This window comes from Micropterus salmoides, unplaced genomic scaffold (genome assembly GCF_014851395.1).
Source record: "Micropterus salmoides isolate LMB-PRFRI ecotype aquatic unplaced genomic scaffold, ASM1485139v1 Ms_hic_scaffold_12, whole genome shotgun sequence".
Lineage (NCBI taxonomy): Eukaryota > Metazoa > Chordata > Actinopteri > Centrarchiformes > Centrarchidae > Micropterus > Micropterus salmoides.
This window is the reverse complement of record NW_024040263.1, coordinates 25,890,591-25,916,315: the sequence shown is the minus strand read 5'-3', so window position 1 is coordinate 25,916,315 and position 25,725 is coordinate 25,890,591. Positions and strand designations below refer to the sequence as shown.

Sequence of the window (25,725 nt, the reverse complement as noted above, 5' to 3'; positions counted from 1 at the left end):
GTTGAGATACAGGGACTTATTTCTAAAGAGAATGAATCTGCAGTTCCAGATGGGTATGTTATGGGGAGTAAAATTGTGTTTGTACAGGAGTTTCCAATATAACAGAACTTGTGAATGAAACGCAGACAGTTTTATAGAAAGTTTTGGAACATCAAAATCACAGCGTAAAAGTAAATCAATACCTTCAATTTTTTAAACAATTCCCTGGACACACAATACCAGAAGCTTCCAATGTTTGCTAGAAGGCATATTAACCATTTAATCTTTAAGGTTCCATTTATACAATCAAAGTCTAGGAGTTTGTTAAAGTACAGAACCTGTAAATCGCCAAAATCACCATTAAATTCAAAATGGCCGACTTCCGTTTGGGTTTAGGGAACCGCTCCCAGAGGCTTTTTTGTAGGTCTGGACGCATTGAGATGAGAATGTGTTGGAGCGCCACAAAAATTAGTTGGCTGTTTAGGGGGCGCTAGCGAGCCATTTTGTCCCACCCATGCATGGGGGACATGGGTGGTCTTAACACATTCTTACACATTTAAAATTGTTTCCTTCTTTAAAACTGTGCCCAAGTCTCCCCCATTCAAACGTTTCTAAACCTGCCCCCGACAACAGTGTCACACTCACACACAGTGACACACTTTACATACTTTACATTTAACATTTAGTCTAAATCCCTCCACACAGACAGCTGCGTCCCAAGTCATGCGTCACTAAGTCCACCTCGTTGTGTCAGTACTGTACATGAGTTGCATGTCTCCTGTTCACTCAACTGAGAATAATTACCAACGACTAATAAATTAGTTGCATGTGAGGCAGAGGTCACTCTAAGTGTCTCTAACAGTAAGCATGTGAGCAAGAGGATGTGCTCAGTGTGTGTGTGTCTGCGTTGTGTGCCTCTCCAGTTACATGCAGATATACAGTACAGTAGGCCAGTGGTAGAAGATTTGCTCACATACAATGTGTAAGCATATTTCTAATGCCTCTTGTGTATTTTGCAGGTCTGTGGTGTAACTAGAGACAGATGGGAGAAATGGCTGAGACTAATCTAAAGAGGTTAATCCACTTAATAACCACCACTAAGGGCTGCAGGTTACCTCACTCACCCCAACTCCAACATGTTTGTCTGTCAGGTTGCTGGAGCTCCAGTAATGTTGGCTTACATGGAAAATGTTGACTGTGCATTATTCCTGATGAAAGAGAATCAACTGTGTGTACTGTATGTATAACTTAAGATTGATTTGTATGTTGAAGGATAAGATTTAAACAATCTACTTACACAGTCATATGTACATCTTTGTAATAATTTGCACATACTGGCCCTGAAGAGTTCCCATACTGAAGAGAAATGTAGTGATGAGGGACAAAATCCAGTCCTGGTTATGTGTAAAAATGCTTTCTAAAAAGGTAGGTGAAGCTCATACAAGGCTTCATCACTGTGTCAGCCAAATTAAGTAAGTATCTTCCAAATTTACAGGCCTTTTAGTACAAAATCCCTTCTTTGGGAGTTTCCTTACTGAGCAGAGCAGCAGAGTGGAGGAATACTAACATAAAAAGGGGATTTATTTCTTTAAAAAGAGCATAAGTTGGAAGATTTGGAGGACCTGCTTGATTTGGAAAACCCAGACTGCTGAAGCGTCATATTAACTTAGCTAGCTCGGATTTACACTGGAGTTGGCAAGGGATCTCTACATGTACGCATTGCAAATAGGAGGAGTGATTAGCGAGCAATAACTCTTTCAATGTACATATGGCATGCGAGGATAGACTTGAAAAAAAATTGGAACCTGTCCTTGAAGACACATGCTAAACGTATGTTTTGTTCAGCTGCTCAGCCGAAAATAAATATTCAGTTGTATTTTTTTGTAATTATATGACACTAGTCAAGTCAGAGGTCAGTGTCACATTAGGGTTTTGGGAGAATATCCCATGAAGAACATGCATCCTTTTAACTGTCGATGTGTTTCACTCTACCTCAAAACAATAAGTTATATCAACATCGTGTTAGGAGACGGGACAGAAAGGACCCAAACGCAACGCTCAGAGGGAAGGAGGTTTTCTTGAGGGTTCACGGAGGGGGCTAGGGAAGAGGTGAGGGAGGAGAGGTGGACGCAGGTGAGGCGCAGGTGGTGAGGCGAGGAGCGGGAAGGAGCCGGGAGGGCGCCGTGGAGGAAGCCCGAGAGGAGAGGACCGGAGGATGAGCCCAGCCGACTGAACAGATGACGAGGATGAGTGAACCTGGGAGGGAAAACAGACAGAAAGACAGGGTTAGTGACTGGAGCGACAAAATACAGGGAAAAAGAGAAAAAAACAAGAAACATGAGAGCCTGAACGTAGAGGCGGCACCGGGTATGGAGCAACGACGATCAAGCGAGGATGGTGTGGAGAACCGGGGTTAAAATACGGGCAGGGATGAGGTTGATTACTGGCAGGTGTGGCAGGCTGACGAGGTGGCTGATGAGGTGCAGGTGCAGGTCCAGCTGGGCTCAGGAGCAGAGGGAGAGAGGAGGAGAACACAGGGAGGCAGGCAGAGCAAAACAATGGGTGAAATAAAGTGAGAAAAAAAAAGGGAAATCAGGACACTCACCGTCAGCTGGGCTGTCCTTACAACACATCGAGCGTCCATGAGTGTTTCTCCTGATGAGCCAAGAGCTAATAGGACAAATCAGGCCAAGTTAACATAGGAAAGTACAACAAAAAGCCATCCTTCACTTATACCCTGCAGCTGCAAGGTTTAACTAAATGGTTTCCTGAATGTGTACACTGAGTTTTTTATAAAGGCGGGTTGCCTAGCCTACTTCCTTTCTGTGTTTATTTAACTTTATTGATCTCCAGTGATTTTCCAGTTAAAATAGGGTAAGTAAAATATCTGTAGTGTACACATGCATCGCAAATATGAATCTTATAGTATAAGTAAGTATAACACTTACTCATAACACATGAGTTCTCTCAGCTATGTGGGAAACTTATGAATATGGACTGAATCAGTATTCATGATAATATCAAATAGCATGCAGTTGTTCTTTGGTTGTGTTTAGATTTCTATTAGACCAGTTGGATAGCTTTTAAGGAGGCACTGAAGTAGTTACTCACAATATCACCTTCCGTGAGGATATGATTGTTCCCACAAAAATTGTAAAAGACATTCTCTAACAATAAACCCTGGATTAGAAAAACCCTGAAAACTCTGAATGAAAAGAAAATATCAATTCAACTCAGGAAACAGAATTAAGTCCAAATCCATTCAAAACAGGCTGAATAAGGAAACAGAAGCAGCAAAGAGAGGGTACAGGGAGAGAGTCGAGACACTCTTTCGGGAAGGCAAAGCTAGGGATGCCTGGCGAGGTGTTAAAACACTGGCTGTCCTACCCATTAACAACTCAGCATCATCAAATGCTGGGACAAAAGACAACATGGGAGAGGACTTCAGTCAATTCTACTCCAGATTTGACCAGAACTAATAGCTGAGCTCACTCCTATGGTACCTGCCCAAGCAAATCTGGAGCTGCGGCAGGAGGAGGTGGAACTCATGCTGAAGAGGATGAAATCAAACAAACCAGGACCTGACCAGATCTGTGGCCGCTTGCTGAAATCCTGTTGCGGCCAGCTGTCTGACTGTCATCTGTTCAGCTGCTCCCTGTCAGAACATTCAAACATCAATCTGGAAATCCTCAGTCATCTGTCCAGTAGCCAAAAAGAGCAATCCTACCTGCGACAATGACTACCGGCCTGTGGCATTAACATCTCTGGTCATGAAAGGCTTTGAACATTAAACATAATCATAATAATGAGCAGTAAAATAATTTCACAGGTGTAGGAACCGCTTATCAGTATTTTCATCCGAAGGACTAAACTAAAAGGAACACAAAAAGCCTCAGACACCACTCACACACTGAACAGTCATTACAGTCTTCTGCCCTTAGGCCAGAAATACAGATTCAGGACTAAGAGAGCCATGACATGTTTTGTGCCCACGTCCATCAGAAACATGAATGGTTGATTTACTCATTTATTTACAGTATAGTCACAATAGTGAGTACCGCTCTCACATTTTTGTAAATATTTCTTCAGTGTTACATGAAAAGATATAAATCTCTTCATGTAACACTGAAGAAATTACACTATGCTACAATGTAAAGTAGTGAGTGTACAGCTTGTGTAACAGTGTAAATTTGCTGTCCCCTCAAAATAACACATCACACAGCTATTAATGTCTAAACCGCTAGCCACAAAAGTGAGTACACCCCTAAGTGAAAATGTCCAAACCATTATTTTCCAGCACTGCCTTAACCCTCTGGGGCATGGAGTTAACCAGAGCTTCACAGGTTGCCACAAGAGTCCTCATCCACTCCTCCATGATGACATCACGGAGCTGGTGAATGTTAGAGACCTTGTGCTCCTCCACCTTCCGTTTGAGGATGCCCCAAAGATGCTCAATAGGGTTTAGGTCTGGAGACATGCTTGGTCAGTCCATCACCTTTAACCTCTGCAGCAATGCTGGCAGCACTCATACGTCTATTTCCCAAAGACCACCTCTGGATATGACGCTGAGCACGTGCACTCAACTTCTTTTGTCGACCATGGCGAGGCCTGTTCTGAGTGGAACCTGTACTGTTGAACCGCTGTATGGTCTTGGCCACTGTACTGCAGCTCAGTTTCAGGGTCATGACAATCTTCTTACAGCCTAGGCTATCTTTATGTGGAGCAACCATTCGTAAAGGTAAAATGGCTAATTTTCATTTAGGGGTGTACTCACTTTTGTTGCCAGCGGGTTAGACATTAATGGCTGTGTGATGTGTTATTTGGAGGGGACAGCAAATTTACACTGTTATACAAGCTGTACACTCAATACTTTACATTTTAGCTAAGTGTAATTTCTTCAGTGTTGTCACATGAAAAGATATAATCAAATATTTACTAAAATGTGAGGGCTTAACTCAACAGTTCCAAGAAGATTTTTCATAAATCTCCAATGCAGAAACAGAAAACAAGTGATGGTACAGCAGGCGGACAATTTCAATAGGCAGAATGTGGATTGTTAAAGTCAGATGAAAGGGCATTGCTCTCTCCACACACACACATGCACCAAAAGGATACTTCCTGTAGCACAAGGGCACATGATATGGTAATGGGACCCAAGGGTGGTTTAGCATTGCATAACATGGAGCTGATTCATCTCTCTCGCGCGCACTTGTGTGCGCACACACACATACTTCTTCCAAGTGGCCTAGTTTCATTTGAAAAGTGCACTTGGTTGTGGCCTATTCTTACATTGTGATGTAAATGCTCTGTGTGTGTCACAATGTGTCACTGAAGTTGGCAGTTCTTAAATCATTGTTGTTCACACATCTGTAGCAGTTCACACAAGCTCACACACAGGCATGCACTGACCTATTTTACATTGCTGTGTAGGACAGAGGCAGCCGGGATTGAATGGGTCATGGTAGGCAACATAGCTCTCTCCTGAACCACAGCCAACCAAGCATGTTAAATAGTGGAGTTGTTTTTCTCCCTTGCTGTGTTTTCTCTCTCAGGCTTCCTGCAGGCTTGCACCGAATCTGAGCCTCATTTGTGGTGGTGGAAATAAAACATATAACTTTTATTATTTGTACTGATACAATATCAGCCTGGGCAGTGGTACTGTATATAATGTTTGGCTTGATTTTGTTTATTTGAGATTATGAAATTGTCCGAAAGTTACCAAACATCTAGAAGTATAGAAATATACACTTAAAATAAACATGCTTTGCAAAAATATTAAGGTGTGAAAAACATCAAATACGTAAGAACTTGCAGCCTTGAAATAAACAATTAAGTCAGGAAGGACACAGACGGTAAGCCACAACACCAACATTATTACAATAATGATCACAGGAAATGAAGGATGAAATTCAAAGGATGCACCCAAGGTTTAATAATAGCTCTAATAAACATCACTGAGGGAACTTGAGAGTCTGGAGTAGCACCATGTCCAGTCATGTTGCAAAGTGTTTAATAATTGATTAACTGCAATCCAGTTATTTATTCTTTAACTGGAGAAGTTCTCCATGTCCATTATTCATGTGCCTCAAACCTGTGTATAACATTTGCAATATCAGATTATTTTCATCATGATTAGCATCATCCTGACTGATCCTGATCAAATCCAGACTTTTATTTGCCTTTTAGTGCATGCTGGCTCTAACAAGCTTGGTTTTTATTTGGATCAGTTGAGGAAAATACTCCCAAATCTTTTCTTTACACATCAGAAGGGGCAAAACCTTGCGATTTAAACTTTATGCAGGTTGGATTGTGAAAAGCAAACATCTACTACATATACACCAAGTTAATGTTTAAAGCTGGGTCAGTTTAACTTTATTGCACAATGAGTATCTACAGCATCGAGCTACTGATTTTTTCCCCCTCAGCCTTTGAATTTAAGTCTGCTTCAGCATAGACATCTGCAGTGAGTGATGGTATTTGCCATCTGCTTGGCATGATATAAGCTGTACATTGTCGGTGTGAGGACATCTAGCTAAAATGACTCAAACCTGAACACACACTTATACAACACACAGTCGAACACACTCCTCAGCTTCATCCTCCTTACCCCAGCCCTGCCTCTCCCTGTGCTGCTGACCTACTTATTGCAGCATCCCAGTTACATAACCAGCCAGGGCTGTTGATCACCGCAGGCAGAGCAGGGCCAACAACCCCCTCTCTATCACACACACACACACACACTCCTCGCTATGACTTACAAGCTTTCGTTAACGTCCTTAAACTGTCGGAAGTTAAAATCCACGATCATACCCCCTCTGCTCTATGCACACCTGAGAGACAGGTCGATTGAAATGGTGTGTGTGTGTGTGTGTGTTTGTGTGTGTGTGTGTTTTGGGCAAACATTGAGAAAATTAGGTCAAACTAAAATGTCTAGAGTTTTGTATTAAAAGGAAAACTGGCAGCTGGTAATGTCATGAGTCACCGCCCCACTGTGCGTGCACACACACACACACACACCAATTCCATTACATTAATGAACATATATCATCAGTTTCCATCTTTGATAAGAAGTCACTAAAAGTTGAACCCATATCATAATAATTATGATAAAAATAATTATCTTCAATCAAATGAAAATGTCATGGAGCTTTTCTAATAGACAATCAGTCCGTTTGTGTAATTTCTTTTTATAAATGTCAACTTGATGCAAACTGATACTTCTGTGTAACCCAAGTGTGTGTGTGCTACTGGCTTGCTCCCTCAGGCAGCAACAAGAGAGAGCTTCTTTCTGAGTAGTTCAAGTTTACACTGTAGAGGCATGTGACGTAACCCTGCCTCCCTCCCTCCCTCCTCTCACTTGTTCTCTCAGCCCTTCACTCTGAATAAACTCCCCCCCCCCCCCCCCCCCTCTCTCTCCTCACCCCTCCTCCCTCCTTTCCTATTCCCTCCTCACTGACCTACTTTTACTCTCCTGGCCCGTTTTCACAAGCCTCCGCACAATACAAAGCTGCTTTTACAGCTCAAAGATGGGTCTGGAAAAAATGGGGATGAGTGAGAGAGAGAACAAGTTATACTGAGAAGAGGGAGCAGGAAGGGAAGGGGAAAAAGGTGTATGGGAGAGGGAATGAGGAATGGATAGTGCGGTACAAAACACTGCAGTCTCCTCAGGAATGCCACCTTGTGACAGCTGGCTGGTTGACGGCAGAAGTGAAAACATATTAGAGTTTCATATGTCTGACAAAAATCAGTGGGTCTCTCTGCGGTCAGCTGTTTCCACACATATTCATCCTTCCTCTGAAAGGAAGATGCAGAAACAAGCTACCGTTAGTGTATACAAGAAGTGCTGTGGATCCATTTCATGTGAATAAAAAAAAATCTAAATGGAAAGCACTCTGGGAATAAACTGAGAATGAAAACACATCCATGAGCGTTTCTTTGGTCCTCCTGTCCCCTGACCAGATCCACAATCATGAGATTCTCAAGAAACATGGGTGTTTCCTTGAAATTGCGACACCTCTCTATCAGATGGGCTTTCATTCCTGTAATGGCTGTTACGTAACCCTCGTCAGTGGCACACTCTGCCCATGCAGACTTGCTGTTCCTATCAGCTATTGCTTCATTAACAGCAGGGTCAGGTGGAGTCTGCTACACTCTGTGTTCACAGTCTGACGCAGTTTTCTCACAAGACTCTTGTGTAACTTGTTTTTGCTTGTTGCACTCGGATACATTCAGCCATTTTTCTCTCTTTGTTTGTCCAACTGCAGCACTGTAGTGGTTCATGGCATTGAGCAATTCTGGACTACATCAGAAACAGAATGCAAAACATGTGCTTATGTGTAACTACTACTTGATGTAACATTACTTAAAGGTGTGAGCATTTATTTCAGGCATAAAAGCTTAGCTTTGGATTTTATTTCAACTAACTTTTATTATGAACTTCCAGATGATCTTATACCCCATGTTGGCACCTAACCCTCCTGTTCTTGAATCTTTTATTAATTAAAGCAGTATTAATTGTTTTTTGTTTTGGCCACTTCAGGGCAGCGCAACAAGCTGGAAATGCAAAATTGTAGCAAAGGTGTTGCTTTTTTACACATTCAGCAGATTCTGGCTACTTAAGTCCATTCAGTTCATTCACTTTCATTTTAGCTCCGTTTTGGTCCCATCCAACTCCTGAGGGAAATCTATATAACAATAAATAAAGTTGATGAAAGCAGTGAGAATGAACCAAAACAGTTGTGGGCCATAAAACAAAAACAATGAGCTTAAAGATGCTAAAAATGCTTAGAAGAGCTGCGGGGAACTGCAGAGTTGATGATAACTCTTAGTGGGTTCATCTCTACAACTGACTTCTTTTATATTGCACATCACAGTAAAGCATAGTTAGTATAAAAGTATTGATTTATGAATCTTTAATGTTCTCTACAAGATTATTTCCTACAGTATGTTAAAAATGTATTTTTACTGTCTTTGCATTATGTAAAGCTCTTTGAATTGACCTGTGACGTGCGTTGCCCTGCTCGCAATTTTATGTCATATTTTATTTAGTCCCTTTCTATTTGAGCTAACTACTCAACCTTTGAGTTTTAACGCTTATTTTATGTTTATGTCTTTTTATATATATTACATGAATTTTCAGACTGAGGTTGAGTTTAGCCAACAGATTCCCTTCTGTACTGCTGCACCACACAGTCTGTGTGTTGTTCTGATTTGTTTCTTTTCAGTGAATCTCTGCCAGTAGGCGGTATTAAGTGATGACGTGGTGAACCAGTTAAGTTATTCTGGCTGTATTGGCTCTCACTGAGCTGTATTGGCAGACAGGGATGTTGCTGTCTGTGAGCTGTGAATCAGCAAGTTGGTCTTCTGCTAGAAAAAGACTGGTGTGTGTGTGTGTGTGTGTGTGTGTGTGCGGTTGTGTCACTTTCACCATGCATTTTTATAAGAAAGACTAAAAAAGTTCAGACATAAATTCAACAACCTTTTATTTTTTCCCCATTTAAAATCTTTCACAATCAAAAATGAGTGTTTTTGAAACCATTTTGCATATCCACATGAAGTTTAGCAATACATAATCACTTCTGGACAAGCCTTATTCAATTTTTTTTCTCCATTTTTCGGAAAGCCTTTCGGCAAACAACAAAGGTTATACGGTAACACAGAGTACGAATGGTAACTGGGGCAAGGGGTAGCATGGGTAAATACACAGCACAACCAGGAAGAGCATTTAGCAAAATGACACAACAGGATAACAGAAAAATACACATAATAGCCAAAATAATAACCAAATATAATAGAAAATAACAATATTAATAAAATAATAATAAAATAATGACAGCAGTATACAAGAGATAGAGAGACAACTTTACATTTATACATAGTGGCCAGAGGCAGGCACCAGGAAGTGAAACAGTTAAACTTGTACAGACTGTATGATCTACTTTAGCTAAAACAACTCAGTGCAGAGGTGAGTGGGATCATTAAGACATTGGCCAAAGTGGGGACAAGGGACAACACAATAAAGAGGCACCTTATGAAGAGAGAGCAGCTTTGCTGGTTTTGCGACTGAAGAGCCATTTCATTTATTAGACAGACAATTTTTGTCTGGAAATGAAGATGTATTGATTTTTTTTTGTATGGCTGGCAAACGAGGCTTGCCTTGTGCTTGTCAGGTTTTGCCAACAGCAATGTGTGACTTAGCCTTGACTGATATGTGGATAACTGGCCTTGACTGTTTTGACAGGTTTGACTGTTGAAGAGCTCAGAACACCTGAATGAGCCCCCTGATCTGATCCATAAATCTGAAAAAAATTACTGTACTTTTCCTTTGTCAAGTTGTGGCTCATACTTTTAGTTGAAAGAAAATCTTTGAGGCATTTTCTAGACAAAGAGGGACTGTACAAGGTGTCTTAACAAGAACAAACTGATCACTTTTAAGTCTACGAACATCCGCATCCCAGTGCTTTATTTTTTGTTGTTTTTGCCACATTTTTCTTCTTAAAATATATATTCAATTTATGCAAATTTATATATCACAGTAATATACAATCTAAGTGCTTCAGAAGTGGAGGGGACTTGTGTGCTGAGGGTGGAGGATCAAATGTTACAGACGTGTTCAGAGGGAGGAGAATGTAACTCTTTGCCCAAAAGGGAGATGCTAAAGGAGGAAAGTGTATTCTTTGGTCAAAGGAATGTTCCCATAATGCCACAATAAATGCTGGCCAGCCACCAAGGCAGTTTACAATGATGAATAATTGAATAATGTTTGAATTTTACACAATGTAAATTTCCCAGACTCCAGCTCTGGAGAGTTTCATTCCGTCCCCTCCCTCGTTAAGTGACCTGTTATTTTAATTGGAGGGATAGGTGGGAGGTAGGAGAGAGTAAAGGGAAGGGGGAACAGGTGACACAGTGAAACTTGATGGTGAAATCACATCCTAACTACACCTCACACAGATCACTGGCTTCTTCTCGGTCTTGTAAGGTGCTGATGTGAGTCATAGTTGTAGTTGTCGTAGACAACAAAGAGGTGACAGAAAAGGCTTAACAGTCTCTTTTGAATACTCAAGCTGCTCTTATTTGTCCTTAATCTCGCCTCTTATTGCGTCCACCCCTGCTGCTGCTGGATACCCTCTTCCCTCCCTCCTTTTTAGCCTCCACCCTCTCATTCACCTGAGGCTTCTCCTCTTCTGCATACTCAGTCTCGTTCTCCACCTCTCTGCTCTCCCCGTTGGCCTGGCCATTGTGAGGGTTGCTGGGTAGAGCTAAGTAAGGGTGTTGAGGCAAATTGGGAGAGGGGGACATGGAGGTGTTGACCGGTCCCTCCAGTAGCGTTCCTGCTGCCCCACTGGACAACGCTCTGTACTTGAGGCGGAGCTTGTGCGGCAGGGCAGTGGCTTTGACCTCGGTTTGGCACTCGCCATGCGAACCAGCAGCTCCCACTGCCTTCTGGTGATAGCTGCTGATGTCTGAGGAGGATGAGGAGGGGGACTCGTCATCAGTGGAGCCCTCTTTGTCAGAGCTACGAAGGTCCCCATCACTGGATGAGGTGTCTTTAGCGGAGGAGTTCTCCTGGTAGAAACCGTCGGCCCGGGGGCCTCCCTCGTATGTGAGCACCGGGGGCTCTTCATCCAGTGTGTTGAGGTAGCCGTTGTGCTGTGGGCAGGGGGACTTCCCCTCCTCGGTGTTATGGATCAGATCAGGAGCAAAGGGGTTCTGGTGGTTTTCTTCATGCTGAAGACTGCTCTCCTGACCGTGGTAGCTGTAGTGCCCATGCTGCTGTTGGGCATTGGCTTTGTACCTTTGTTGCAGCTCCTCTGCTGACTCAGCATGACCATTAGTGTATTCATACTGAGGCGAGTCCAAGGTCTTTGTCCTCTCCAGCTTCTCAGCGACCTCTGTGATGGTCACTGAGCAGTCAGAGAACTTGGAGGTGGAGGTGTGCTGGCCATGCTGCAGCAGTCTGCTCTGCTGGGACTGATGGTCCTCCGGCCTCTGGTTCTCCATGGGGTAGCAGCCACTGCTGGAGCGGTACAAGATGACACTCCTCTGTGCAGAGGTGGCCTGAGGAGCTGGGCTGGAGGCCTCCATGTGGCATTGCTGGTAGTCCATGGCACTTTCGGCCAATGGGGTGTTCTGCTGGTGAGGAGAAACCAGAGCAGTGTGGTTACCATGGTATGCCCCACTTGGGATACCATTGGGCATCCTGTTGCTTTCAAGTCTGGCCATCTCCATACTTGAGGGCTCCTCCTTTATGTTGTAGCCCATGGGCTCTGGGCTGTCTCTGGAGGAGCCGTCAGACATGTCAGAGATGGAGCCTCGGGGAGAGTAACTGTGGAGCGTGGTGTGGCGCTCGCCACGGCTTGACTGTTCTGTTTCAGATGAGTCAGAATTCAGCATCACCTGGGATGCACTGGAGTAGCCGCTGCTGGAGAGGTAGGCGTTACTATTTGGGGTGCCATTGGTGCTGCTCCCATTGCTACTATTGTTGCCACCGGCATCACTATTAGAGATCTGCTGACTTTTCTCCATGTAGGAGGCTGTGCTGATGAGGCCAAAGCGCAACTTGAGCTGAAGGAGTTCTGTTTTCAGACGAACATTCTCCTCATTCAGCGCCATGACCCGGTTCTCAAGCACCATGTCATTGAGGCGACGCTTTTCCCTTGAGCGCTTGGCTGCTTCATTGTTCTTCCTCCGTTTTTCCCAATAGGAAGCATCTTTCTTCTCGTCAGAAATAAACTCTCGCTTGCGACGGCCGGACATATTAGGCTTGTTTCCCTTAGCCTGGCGGCTGATCCGCGCTCCGCCTTCAGGATTAGGTGATGGGATGCTCCCACTGTAGGAAGAAAAAGTGTCTACCTCCATGGCATTTTTGTTGCTGGTGGATGGGAGGTGTAGACTCAGACTTTCCATTTTTCCTTAGCTGGGAGCTAGAGTGTAACTCTAGCAAAGGGCAAAGGGGGAAAGGGAAAAGATGTAAAACTATATGAGCCTTCTGCTTTGTCACTAGGGAGTTTGAATTATGTCGCAGGATCTGCAAAAACTTCTTGATGAGGTATTTGTGCTCCTTGAAGGGATGGCCTCATTGATACTTATTTTTCAAGATTAAAATGTTCAAGTGTCCATATTAGCCAAGAAGATTAAAAAGAGGTGGAACTCCACAAAAACCTCAGACATTGAACTAGTGTTCTGAACGAGTAAACCAAAAAAATAAGATATTTTGAGCAAAGAGTCTTCCAGCTGTCTTGGCAAATACTTCGAAGCAGTCTCTGGAGTCTCACTGGAGGTGATTTTGAGTTTATTGGCGTCTTCCTCAATCTTCAGCAGAGCTGTGATGCCTGTCGGGCCGCTGCACTGCTTCTCTCAGTGTCTTACAGAGGATGTAGGTCAGTCCGTCTACTTCGGGGCTCCCTGAGGATCCAGCTTCAGTGCTGCTGTTTGCTGACCACTAACTGGGTTACGGAGAGGGAGAAAGAGGGAGGAGGGGAGACAGAGAGAGAGAGAGAGCATTAGAATCGCTGTAAAACCACTGTAGTTCATTGTGCCATATATTTACATTTCATTCAGGTCAAATCACATTTATGAACTATTGTACAAAGCTTTAACGTGGGTCCCTTGAGTGTATCCTCTGAGGCTTGAGATCAATACAGTCTGTTTACCACAATTTAACGTGCGCCAAAAATCTATCACATAACTCCCAAATGTTACACAATGTTTGTCTTTCTTTTCTTTTCATACAGTAGGTGCTGCTGCTGCTGCTGGTGCAGAGCTCTTTTGTAAGACAGGGCGCTGTCATAGTCACATAACAAGGACTGAGGCAGGCTGACCTGGTGCCAGCTCTGCAGAAACTGACAGATAAAGGGCTGAGGGAGGGAGGGACTGGACGGAGATGCATTTGATATATCATCACATTCTACGACATATTACTGTAATTATAGTATAGGGTATGATGAAATAAGTTATGTGTAACTATAATTTCTGCTTTTGTATTTGATTTTCTAAAATGCATCAAACCGAAAGTAGTGCATCAAACATCATTTCAAGGATCTGGAATGAGCTCATGAGAGTGAACACACAATCTGTGTGTGTATATGTATCTCTGTCACAGCGGGCAATGTGTTCATTTCTCTGGTAGCCGTCACACTGTCTGAAGTTACACAACACTGCTGAACTTCCTTATGTGGTGTCAACATCGTAGCTCAACAGGAAGCCTTGCCCACTCGACTTGTCTTGCGGCAAAAAGTTAACAACAATGCTGAATGCGGGACGGATGGACTTGTTGACGGCAGTCCGGCATAACATAATGCTATAACACATAATGAACTAGATCTGTTCTTGTTTTAGGCCTGATTCCTCTGGTTCTCTCGCTGCACAGCATTACACAGCCGATATGCAGTAATTAATAACACATCGTTACACTGAGCCCGAGAGTCCATTACAAACACGAAAACATCTTTTTATCACACACACAGGGAATGTAATAATCTAGGTCAATGTGCCTTTGGGTAACAATGACTCCTCCGGTGTCAATTTTCATCCGCTGGAACACTGGAATTCAGCGTAGCACAAATTTGAACTTTTATCATGACCAGTTTGCTTTCATTAACCTTGTCTTTCTCCCCATTTTCCAGAATTTTTCAGGGTACTCAATTTCAAATATTGAAAACTGTAATCAGTGAAGCACAATTACAGTTTGGTGGACACTAAGTTTATCTAAAGGAATTTAACTTGAATCATACCAGTCTCACCACAGTCCAGTTACTTTTAATTGTCAAGCAACTTTTATACAGACTTTCAAGTCTTTAATATTTAAGTCAAACAGGAAGCACAAGTATGAAAATAACAGATTGGTATCTTAAGAAAATGAGTTTTGTTACTGAAGCAGCAAGGACTGGATACCTGCAGGATATTTCCAGTACCGTTTTCACTCTGTACCTCAAAACCCATCAGTTAAAGTGTCTTAAAGCATATTGTGTTGCAGCTACTATTGCTGTCAGTTAAAACTTTAAACTTGCATGCAAAAGTCACACAAGAAAAGATGCAAAGGAATTTCACTGAAGAAACAGCACCCAGCTCCTAATTTAGCTCCTATTTATGCACACGTGTCTTCTGATCTCTCTGTATAGTGGTGCCTGAGTATGAGAACAGTCCAAGCAGAGAAAGCAGACCTGAACAAAGAAGCTCCACCAATCCACTGTTCCAATTATTGAATCTGAGATGGCGAAAGGGTAAAAAACACGCTCACATCCCAAAGAGAGTAGAACAAAAGTGCTCCAGTTGAACAAAATTCACTCACATCGACATTCTTTCACTACGCGGCTGTATATTGTTCTCATATCAAAAACTACTTACTTTGCACCACCAAGTCAATGTCACATTAACTATTTAATCTAATGTGCGCCTTCTCCAGACTGGTTACCGCACTTTTCTGCTTCCTCCACAGTCAATCACCCTGTTACATAATCCTGCATTAAAAAACCCACATTGTGACCTTGAAACAGCTTGACTACTACACTGAATTATTAACCATTTATTTACCCATGTCTGTTATGTTGTAACTCAGGGGCTAAGTCGTATCCCTCCAGTGCCAGAACAAGGACTTTATTGTCTCTTGTTTGTCTCCTTTTCTCAAAAAACTGGAGTAAAGCTATGCTGAACAGGAAGGGATTTGGACACAACCACCAACAGATGTGGAAAATGTAGGGTCACCCCCCCTCCCCAACCCCAAATCATTTTCATAAAGACTTGGGGGAGTGGGGGGGGGGGGGGGGGGGGGCACGAAACAAAGGCGGGCAGGAAGGAAGCATGCATACGTCTGCGCTGTCCCACTGACCTAGAAACGACGCTAAGCAGTAAACACTCCTCCTGTCTTTGACGGTGCGCCATAAAATAGGTCAGTGGGACTGCAAAGGAGGGAGGGCAGGAGAGGGAAAGACAGTATTAGAGTGCACTCTAAAAATAGAGCGACAGAAAGAGGTGAGGGAGGGAGGAAGCCGAAAAGGAATAGGGTGACAAGAGGGACTGAGTTGGTGGAAATAAGAGGAATTTTACAGAATCTGCAGCAAGAGGAATAAAAGCGTCAAAAAACATCATCCACCTGAAAATCTGATCGTGAAAGCCCCAGCGATTTTTGTGCAACATGAATTCCTGTCCCCACTAGAAAATTCCGCCTTATGCAGCGCATAACAATATGCATCAGTAGCAGATGAAAAAAATGATAGCGAGAGATAGATGGCATTGACGTCAGAGCACACGCCCATCTCTGCAGCCACATTCACGCACAAGAGGCTCTCTCTCAGGACCGCATGGGGAGGGGCTGCTGTTGTTGCTCGTAACGTACGTGCTCTGAATTTCTCTTGTTGCGGAGCAAAGCTTGTGTAACACTGGCATATTACATAGCAGCAGAAGCTACAGGTTACTGGGTGTGAATGCCCTGCAATGTCCCCTTTCACTATCCTCTCTGCGCATATTGTGCTCTGGATAAAAAGCCTAAGACTAAGACAAGAAAATAAAGAGATACTGGACATGATAAATTGCGCAATTGGCTCTTTGTGCAGGGGCTAATTTCCCAAAAGAATGATTCACTGCAGCTGATGTAAGCAGTTTGTTTTTGGCTGTGGAAAACACAACTCTGTCTGAAGTTGTTCCCAGGCACTTGCCGCTCAGGGAGGAATGCTTCACCCCTGACCTCCTCTGAGGCAAGTGTGAGTACAACGCATGGCATCCTCTTCCCCTCCTCCATCTTTTAAGTGATCCAACACCACACACGTGGAAGGGGCCCCAGCAAGCAGCCACCATTTTAACCCACGGCTTTGTGTCAAGAAACAAATCTAGGAGACAGGAATTCAGACATTCCAGGTCAGTTAGTTTGGCCTGTAGCTGAGTGCAAGTGTATATAAATATGTATATGATTTTTACATTTTCATAATATTCTGTTTAGTGTTTTGAACCTTACTTAGCTAATTGGCGGCATCTGTTTAAGTTCAATCTGATTTCCAGCAAATGCATTGTTCCCATCTTTACTTACAAGTCAAAGGTTTTAGCTACTTTCAGCAGGTTCACTAGGCAAAATCGTCAAAAAAAACAAACTAATTTACCAAACATATTAATAAATAGACACTAAATGTAGGTTAACTGGGACAAGTTGTTGTAGTTACTAAAGTCTGCTTGAATTTGTGGTCTCAAATTCCTTAGAGCAACAGACAGAGTTGGTCAACAGCTTGCCCTGTATACCTCATGTGTCTCCTCACCCAGATACAGGTCTGACCTATATTCAGTGAGCCGGCTGGGACGGAGCAATGCAGACGGCTCTGAAACTAGACCAGCTGGCAGCAGGTGGACTAAGAGCTCACTAGAACTCTGCCTTATTTTGCAAGACAGGGGTTTCCACGCATTGCATCACATCCTATTCTAATTTCACAACAAAGTCCCATCAAGACCTCACCGGGATCCTGGGAGTCAAGTTTTGTACCAAACAAATTGTTGTATCTGGTCCTACCTCGCTTCTGCTTTTATTTGTCTGTTCCATGTCCTCTTTTGGAGGAGAAAGACTGAGCAAGATAAAAATAGCTCACAGACATCCAGCAGCTGTGTTACGTCATTGATGAAAGCATTTCTAAAATACAATTTCAACCCATGCAGACTTGCTAAACATCTATGCAGCTTCAAAAATAAGGGTTTGGTGTTAATCTGGGTATGGATGATGGGAAGAACGGGAATCAATTACAGGCCTCTCTGTCCCAGGAGAGCTGCTGTTTATTGCTTCTCCCTGCTGTGTGCTGGTTATGTCATACCCTCCGACTCCCTCAAAGCAATGTTCTGTGCTTTACTTAACACACCTTACCAGTGAAAGAGAATCACCCAGTCATTCACTTTGAATGAAAATCAGACATTTTGTGACTGCTTTCTCCTTTGAATCTATAAATGTAACCTTCAAACAGAAGCAAATGTTCTGCACATCTGGAGAAAATGAAGTTGCATTAATATGGATTAATTTATTCGTAGATTACTGATGCATTACATGTTTTCCCCCTGTAGTATCTCTGTAATACGCCCATGTTTTTATAGAATATTAACACAAGCCGTCTACCCTGAAACCATTGTAATGTTTTTATCCTATAATCTCTATTTAAGTATCCTATAACCTCCACTCTGACACGAGTTCCAACTACCTTTTATTGAAAATGTGGAATTAGCAATACCGTTTATCCTAATAAAAAAAAGCCACGCGCTAATCCAGCCTAATGTTTGCATCAGCGGGATAGCCAAAAAGACGAATTAATATCTACAGAACTAAAGTGATCTAGTGACCTAGATAAAGACGACAAACACAGACAAGCAGCAGGACGCCACGTGCAGGAGCGACTATAGTGCACTGTGTGTCTGCATTAACCAGACAACACAGACCGAGCGCCGCAGCTGCCCCCATTCCCTGGAAAACACCACCGTGAGGAAAATAACCTCGCCTTGACATTGAGCTCATAACGTGGGGTATGGCCAACCACGTTTTCCACTCCTGCTACATGTTTCGTGTCAATAACAAAGCGAGGGGGGAGAAAAACGCAACATACGGCAACAAAGTATTAGTCCAGTGAGAAGCCTACCGTGTGTAATGTGACAAAAGCAGCCGCAAATGTCTCAAAGTCACGGACGCGCGGATCTACCGGCAGAGCCGAGAGTCGCCATGTGAACAATAACCGGCCACAAGCATCACGTCCTCATCTCAACACACACAGCTATTAAAGCACGGCAAATACAGAACATACACAGAGACAACCAAGACAAAGACAAATGCCGAAAAGCAGCCTTCCGCTCAGTCATAACATACCTTTCCATGTCCTGGAGGAGGAGGGGAAAAAAGATTCCCGACACAAAAGCTGTCTCGCTCCCGTTTCCTCCTGTCCTTGTCCTTTTTGAAGAAACCTCGCCCCCCAAAAAAACTCGAAAAGTTTCCCTCTGCTGTTCCTGTCGCTACTCGGGTGGGTTGTGATGGAGTCAGTGGGTCGGGTGGATGCTGTTTCTGTCTTTTGGCTCGTGCTGCCTGTGTGTTGCGCGATGCCGGACACTTTGCTCCAGTTTCTCCGGCTCCCTTTCTAGAAATATGTGTTAGTAGGTCAGCGGTTGCATAACAGCTCTTAGGCTGCCTCGTCACGTTTTTGTCCTCTATCCCTCCGCGCGAGTCTCTCTCTCTCTGTTATAGGCTAAGCTCCTATACTTTTTTTCTCTCCTCGCCACCCCTCCGTGTCTATCTCCATCTCTCGTCCACGATGCAACGCCATCTCCTTCGCGGGAGTGGTTAAGTTTATATAACAAGGGCACAGAGACACCATGTTACCGAGCGGTCCAGTAATAGCATGTAACAGCATGTCCTTCAGCCGTGCATACAGCCACTGTTAGCTCTCATTAGTCAACTTTGTAGCTGATGAAGCAAAGGTTGAATTAGGCTAATTCTGTAAAATATCTTGTGTTATCTATGTTTTTTCCATCACTGCTTGCCAGACTTGAACACTGATGGCGTTTCAAAATACTGTAATTCAGCATAGGCCTACTACGTTGCAACTACAGCATAAAATGATTTTTATCTGAACGTTCATACTCCTGTCCTGTATTACATTTTGTGATGCTTCTATTTTGATGCTGCCAGTGTGGAACTACAGGACCACCCATGTTTGAATAAACCATACCAGTTTATTTTTTCTTATTATATTTTTCATTTGCCTTGCTATCTATATTATGATTTTAGCATAATTAACAGTACAAATGATGGATACTGGATTCTCTCTCATCTTACTAGTGTTACCAAGATGTTTAGAAGAGATTGTTTTTAAAGAAAAAAGCAATTTGAAAAAAATGTATCGTTGTATTTTGCATTTTTTTTTGCATTTTTTTTTTGCATTTTTGCATCACAGCAAATGGATGTGTTTTATCTGCTTAGGAGATTTTCCATTATCCCACAAAGCCCGCTGTCCTCATCACCACCATATTTACTGAGCAGTTACGTCAGCCCTGTTTTGTATCAGACACGCATCCATTTCCAACCCACTTTCTCACTCACATCCCTTCCCCCTGCTTTGTCTCAACCCACACACGTGCACCCATTCACTACATACACACACACGCACACACACATCATTATCACCACCATTAGACCATGTTGGGGAAACGGTGGCCTTGAACTTGTCTAGCTCCTCCCCCCACCAGTTTGTTATAACCAACAACCCCCAACACACTCCTCCATCTTACCCACTACCTCTGCATGCAGGCATTCCCTTGGTAACTGTGGTGTGGTGGTGCCTGCCTAGCAACCAGAAGGCTCTCACTCCTTCCTATATGGCTTATGGCATTGAGGGTGGGGGGTGCAGACTGTGCTAGATGAAGACTGGTTGCAGACAAAAGATCTCACGTGTGTCTTGTGATGTAGTAGTCAGGGCCAAAGCCTTACGCAGGGCTCGCTGCAGCTACACAGGTCTGATATGCCTGTTTTAGCCTCACAGGTTAGTATGGAAATTCATTTGTATATGTCATGTGAATGTCATTTTCAAGCTCCAGCCTCATTCTTGCATTGTGACTTTTAATAAAGATGGGTCATTTCAAGTCGGGATTGCTGGACTTCCAACACAAAATTACAGCATTGCTTTTTCTGCATGTGTAGCATATGGTACTACAGTAAGCACAATGGAGGAGATGACCTCTGTAGTAACATGGCTGGGAATGGATGAATGAATGAATGAGAGTTAGTGGTTCATTCTGAGAAAGACTCTTGGCGCCACCTGGTGTTAATAAAAAAAAAAGACTGCTGAAAATGGAAATATTCAAGAATTTTTTATTACAGAATGATGACAGTCATGTGAATTATATTTCAGCATATTATGGCAGCTTTCTGGTTCCCCACCGCCATCAGAATGTATTTCACAACATCTCTACTGATGTCCATCTGCAGACTTGTTCTCTTTCCAGGTGTTAATAATTCTGAACCTGTATCCTTCACTTCCAGATGGGCCAATCAGTCTCCACCGCAGCTGCTTTAATGCTAAAAATAGCTTTCACGCTGCTGACGTGATAGATGACTCATGCAGAGTCTCACTCCTCTCCCTGCATCCCTACACCGAACCTCTCTCCCTGGCACTGTCCGACACCCCTCTGTCCCACCTCATTTCAGCAACCTTAGTTCAGTGAAGTCTCTTGCATATTGCATGTTGATGGCTGAATCTCTTAAAATACGTGTGTAATGTCTCCAAGTTATGAACAGGGATTTTATTACCACAATTGTCACACTCATTTAATCTGATTATCATTATTAGATGAAATGCAGATAATTTGTCATGTAAAATACAGGGAGAAAACCTTAATCTGTCATAAAAGATTCACCAGTCTTTTATTAAAAAGAGTTATTTTATTTCCAAGTACAATTCACTTCAATTATAATTCTGAACAAAGATGAAATACACACTTGTATGGACCTTGCTTTCATAAGATAAACCAGATATAAATACAGTAAACACCGCATTAAGATTACAAAGACAAGTGGACTGCCAAAAAGGCTTAAAACACATTTGTGCTGTGTTTTAACACAGTATATTTAACACAAGGTAATATTGATAAAGTGTTTATGTTGAAAGGCCTATAAACTGTATGCTGTCCCAAAGAAGACAAAAATGGCATTTACAAATATGAATCAAGTGAACAATGTGAGATTAAAGTGTTACAAATGATAAGTGCTTTGTGTTTTATGTTCATCCAGTGTTTCTGACAGACCTGTTCAGTAAAGTATTCAGAAATGTCCTTCAAATCTCAGGTAATCAACAAAATGAAAGGACACGTGATGACTCACAGAAATCACTTTTAGTGTGAAACAGATGTCATAAATAAATTGGTTTGTCACTTCCGTGGTAGCTGTTTACACTGGGGCCACGCTGTGTGATTGATGGTTTGGAAAGATGTAGTGTGAATTCTGTCTATTAATTTTAGTGCAGAACTGATCTTCTTGGGCTCAGGTTTTAAGCGATCTTAGGGAGCAGCTGCTGAGAGAAGAGCCTCTTCAGCTGAGCCACTTCCTGAGACAAACAGCTGATCTGAGACCTGAGACTGCTGTCCTCTGTCAAATACTTGGTGTCCCTGGAGTTCTGCAGAGAGGAGGAGTTATAATATCCAGAGGACGGACCCTGATACTGCTGCACATGTCCACCACAGACCTCCTCCCTGGACCAAGGAGCCTGACTCTCTGTCCGACTGTCCCACCCCGCATGCTGGTGGTTCCTCCCCTGGATGTTTGGCCCCACTGTGGCTACAGGCTGTCCACCGTGTCTGGTATCAGAGGGTGGAGACATCTCCGCTCCGTCACTGCAACCACCGGGACCTTTGAAACGGAGCTTGTGCGGGAGGCTCCTCAAACCCTCAAGTGAGTCTTGCCTGTTTACATAAGGACTCTCATTGACCTCCAGAGGAGTGAGATGGGAGTCGTAGCCCTGCTGCTCCTCCACCATCCCCCTCGGAGAAGGCCCACCATGCTCACTTAGTGTGCCATCAAAAAACACAGGGCTGCCCACATTTGAGCTACATGAGGTGGAGACACCGGACTCCTCGGATACACTCTGACTTGACAGAATCCCTGTTACCCTCGGCCCATAGATGGCCGCCTGCTGCGGAGGGGTAGGGTCAATGTGTGGTGTGCTGGCGCTGGGCTGTGTGAGGAGGTATGACGATCCACCAGTGTGAGGCTGGTAGAAATGTGCTGCACTGGGTTTTGGGTGAGCACAGAGGGACGCAGACAGTGGCAGGATGGACACGTCAGATGGATCCTTGACTAGGCCAAAACGAAACTTCAGGGCCAATAGCTCGGCCCTCAGGCGGGCGTTCTCCTCCAGCAGGCCCAGGACTCGCCTCTCCAGGACCATATCATTGACACGTCGCTTCTCTCTGGACCGCTTGGCTGCCTCGTTGTTTTTTCTCCTCTTGTCCCAATAGCCTTCATCCTTCTTCTCGTCTTGGATGAATTCACGTTTGCGACGTGCATTGTTGCTATTGTCTTCATCGCAGCTGCTACCAGCCCTAGCTTCACAGTTGTCAAGGTTCTCTTTGCGTTTGAGGCCAAAGGTGTGGCCCAGGAGGGTTCGGGCCAGCTGGCTTGTGGAGGTCAGAATGGAAACAGTCTCATCAGTGAAGGACCCGGCCCCTCCCAGAGGCCTGGACTCCAGTCCCTCCACAGCCACCAGTGAGGGCACTGACCGATCCTGGATGACACCTCCCACGGTCTGACCCGTCATGTTCACTCCTGATTTGAGACTTCAGGGAGCTGTGTGAGGATGAGAGACTGTGGTTTGGGCTGAAGTGAGCTGTAATGGCACCCCCTAGTGGTGAAAAAACACAAACACATGTGATGATGTGACGATTTGTTTACAAGGTTGCAAAACATTAAATTGACATTAACTTCTGCCAGTAGAATGGTGTGATGTATTTTACCGCAAGAAAATACTAACTGACAGAAGAAAACGATAAATTCTGTTAAAAAATTTTAAATAAATACTTACAAGAATTACAGTGGGATAAAACTATTTATAAAGACTCATAATAACACGGGTCTGATACAACAACTAGTGACCACAACCAGACATTTACAATTAGTGCTATCACTGCCAAAGCTGTTTCATTAAACCCTAAATCTAAGGAAATGATGAGTCCTAAATAGTTCAATGTTTACACAAATGTAGTCTCATATGAAATTCACATGCTATTTCATTCGATAAGGGATCATAAATTACAATAATTCTTCTTAGAAACAAATTAAATAGATACATCAGCTCGCATGATTAAAAAAAAACAATTCAATCATTGATACATTTTGAAAAAAATAAAAGACATCTTACTTCCAAATCAAACATGTGTTGAACCTCTTGATGAAAATCTCAGAGAGAGGACGCATGCGGAGCTTCACGGCCCGTCTGGAGGTTTCTGCTCCTCAAATGCTCCGCATCTCTCGTTTCTTCCCGATCATCGGTTCAGCCGGGGTCGGATCCTCACCCTGTGTGACCGGCCCCCCTCCTCCTCCCCCTCCTCCTCCCCCTCCTCCTCCTCTCAACGGAGAGCCAGCTGAATCAAACCAGCGGAGACACACAGTTCAGGCTAAATAGCAAAAAAATCCCACAACAAAACAAAAAACAAGCTGCTTTCCAAATCGGTCCTAACGGATTCAAATGATATTTTGTGACTTTAATACAGGCATGTAATTGGCAGTCGAAGGATGTCGAAACGAAAACGAGGTTGAGACTGAAAGATTAACTGTGAAAAATATTAAGTGATTATTTAAGATTAAAAACACTTCACTGCAAAATGTGTGCCTGACTGACAGAAGGAAAAGGTACTGTTCTGCCACAGCAGCACTTTTATCTGTTAAAAAGGACACGTGATGTGTCAGTCTGAGATAATCAGCCAATGATCACTACTGACCTAAGTAGCCCCTGGAACTTCAACTTAGACAACCTCTACTGAGATTTACATTAGTGATGGGAATTATGGCTCTCTAAAGGGAGCCTGATCTTATAACTCAGTTCCTTTCAGAGAGCCTCTTCATTTAGAACCACTTCTGATGGTCACTGTCTAAGTTACAGGTTAATACTACCAAACAGGATCAAAAAATAAATGTATAATTATTTGCTACCCTAGTGAATCTTTAAATGTTTAAATGAGCCCCCTTTTACCAGGTGCAACATTAAAGAGATGTACAGATTAACACATCAATAATTATAATCCAATAATGTAATATAAATTATTCGGAAACGAGCTATTTTGATCCTAATACTCTTGTACTTTTACTAAATTTAAATGTTCTACATCGTCCACCACTGAGTAGGCCTAGGTGTAATGTTTACCATGTAGTGTATAAGCATCCCAACATTTGCTAATAAGCACTAAACACAAAGTACAGGTGTACAATACACAAAGAGGAGGGTGGGAACTTGTAATGATTATTGATTTCATTATTATTTCAGCCTGTACCAAACTGGTTGACAGGCAGACCAACACTGCCGTCCTGAGAGCTATGGCGCTAGCTTAGAGGACATCTTATATGCCTGTGTGTGCTTCAGCAAGGACTTTACTTTTACAGTTGTACCCATACCTGGCTGGAAACGTTGTTAAACACACACACACACACACACACACACACACACACACACAGGCCTGAAACCAGAACTGGTCAAAGTGATCTTAGTAAATTAAACATGTTTGACTCAGTTACTGAGTTACTGATTTCTCAGACAAAATCATTCATAAAGAAAGAACCATGTGGGTTTTTCCACTATTTATCATATGCAGGTGTTTGGTTGCAATTGTAGAATTTGTAATTTCTAGTTTTTGTTGTTTTTATTTACTGAAGTTGTATTTTGAGCAGATTTTTTTTTTACACTGTAAGGTCCATTGCTCATCCATTTTCCATTCTCTCCTTTAAGTTTTTAAATCACATGTTAAAGTCATCCAGTTCACTAAAGCCTGTGCTCTTCAATGTTCAGTCATGATGGCTTGAGTTGACCTCATTTGCTCTTTGCAGAGGACCATAATTTGGAGTTCAAGGTGACACAGTTTACATGGAAAAATGTGTTGTGTGTTCTTTGTTTCTCTACACACTTGCACAAATAGAACATATCACTATTGATTTCCATCACAACATGAGATTATCAGACACACCAGTTGCCACTGTCAAAGAACAAACGTGAGGATGTGTAATGTCACCCACTCAGTATATTTTCTCCTTTTTCA

The 25,725-nt window shown here is 43.0% G+C and overlaps 2 protein-coding genes across 2 annotated transcripts; both read right to left on the bottom strand.

The window, feature by feature from the left end:
* Positions 1-9,444: 9,444 nt before the first annotated feature.
* nfil3-5 (nuclear factor, interleukin 3 regulated, member 5) lies at positions 9,445-19,217 on the bottom strand. Its single transcript, XM_038714257.1, has 2 exons — positions 18,803-19,217; positions 9,445-13,427 (listed from the first exon to the last, which is right to left on the bottom strand). The coding sequence occupies exon 2, from the start codon at positions 12,886-12,888 to the stop codon at positions 11,062-11,064; it is 1,827 nt and encodes a 608-aa protein (XP_038570185.1). The 5' UTR covers positions 12,889-13,427; positions 18,803-19,217; the 3' UTR covers positions 9,445-11,061.
* Positions 19,218-21,325: 2,108 nt separating this feature from the next.
* LOC119899629 (NFIL3 like protein-like) lies at positions 21,326-24,014 on the bottom strand. Its single transcript, XM_038714256.1, has 2 exons — positions 23,838-24,014; positions 21,326-23,321 (listed from the first exon to the last, which is right to left on the bottom strand). Exon 2 carries the CDS (start codon positions 23,235-23,237, stop codon positions 21,972-21,974), a length of 1,266 nt encoding a protein of 421 aa, XP_038570184.1. The 5' UTR covers positions 23,238-23,321; positions 23,838-24,014; the 3' UTR covers positions 21,326-21,971.
* Positions 24,015-25,725: the final 1,711 nt, after the last annotated feature.

What these genes read in the sequence shown, in the direction of transcription:
- nfil3-5 (XM_038714257.1), bottom strand. Translation starts at nt 12,888, where the DNA reads ATGGAAAGTCTGAGTCTACACCTCCCATCCACCAGCAACAAAAATGCC.
- LOC119899629 (XM_038714256.1), bottom strand. Translation starts at nt 23,237, where the DNA reads ATGACGGGTCAGACCGTGGGAGGTGTCATCCAGGATCGGTCAGTGCCC.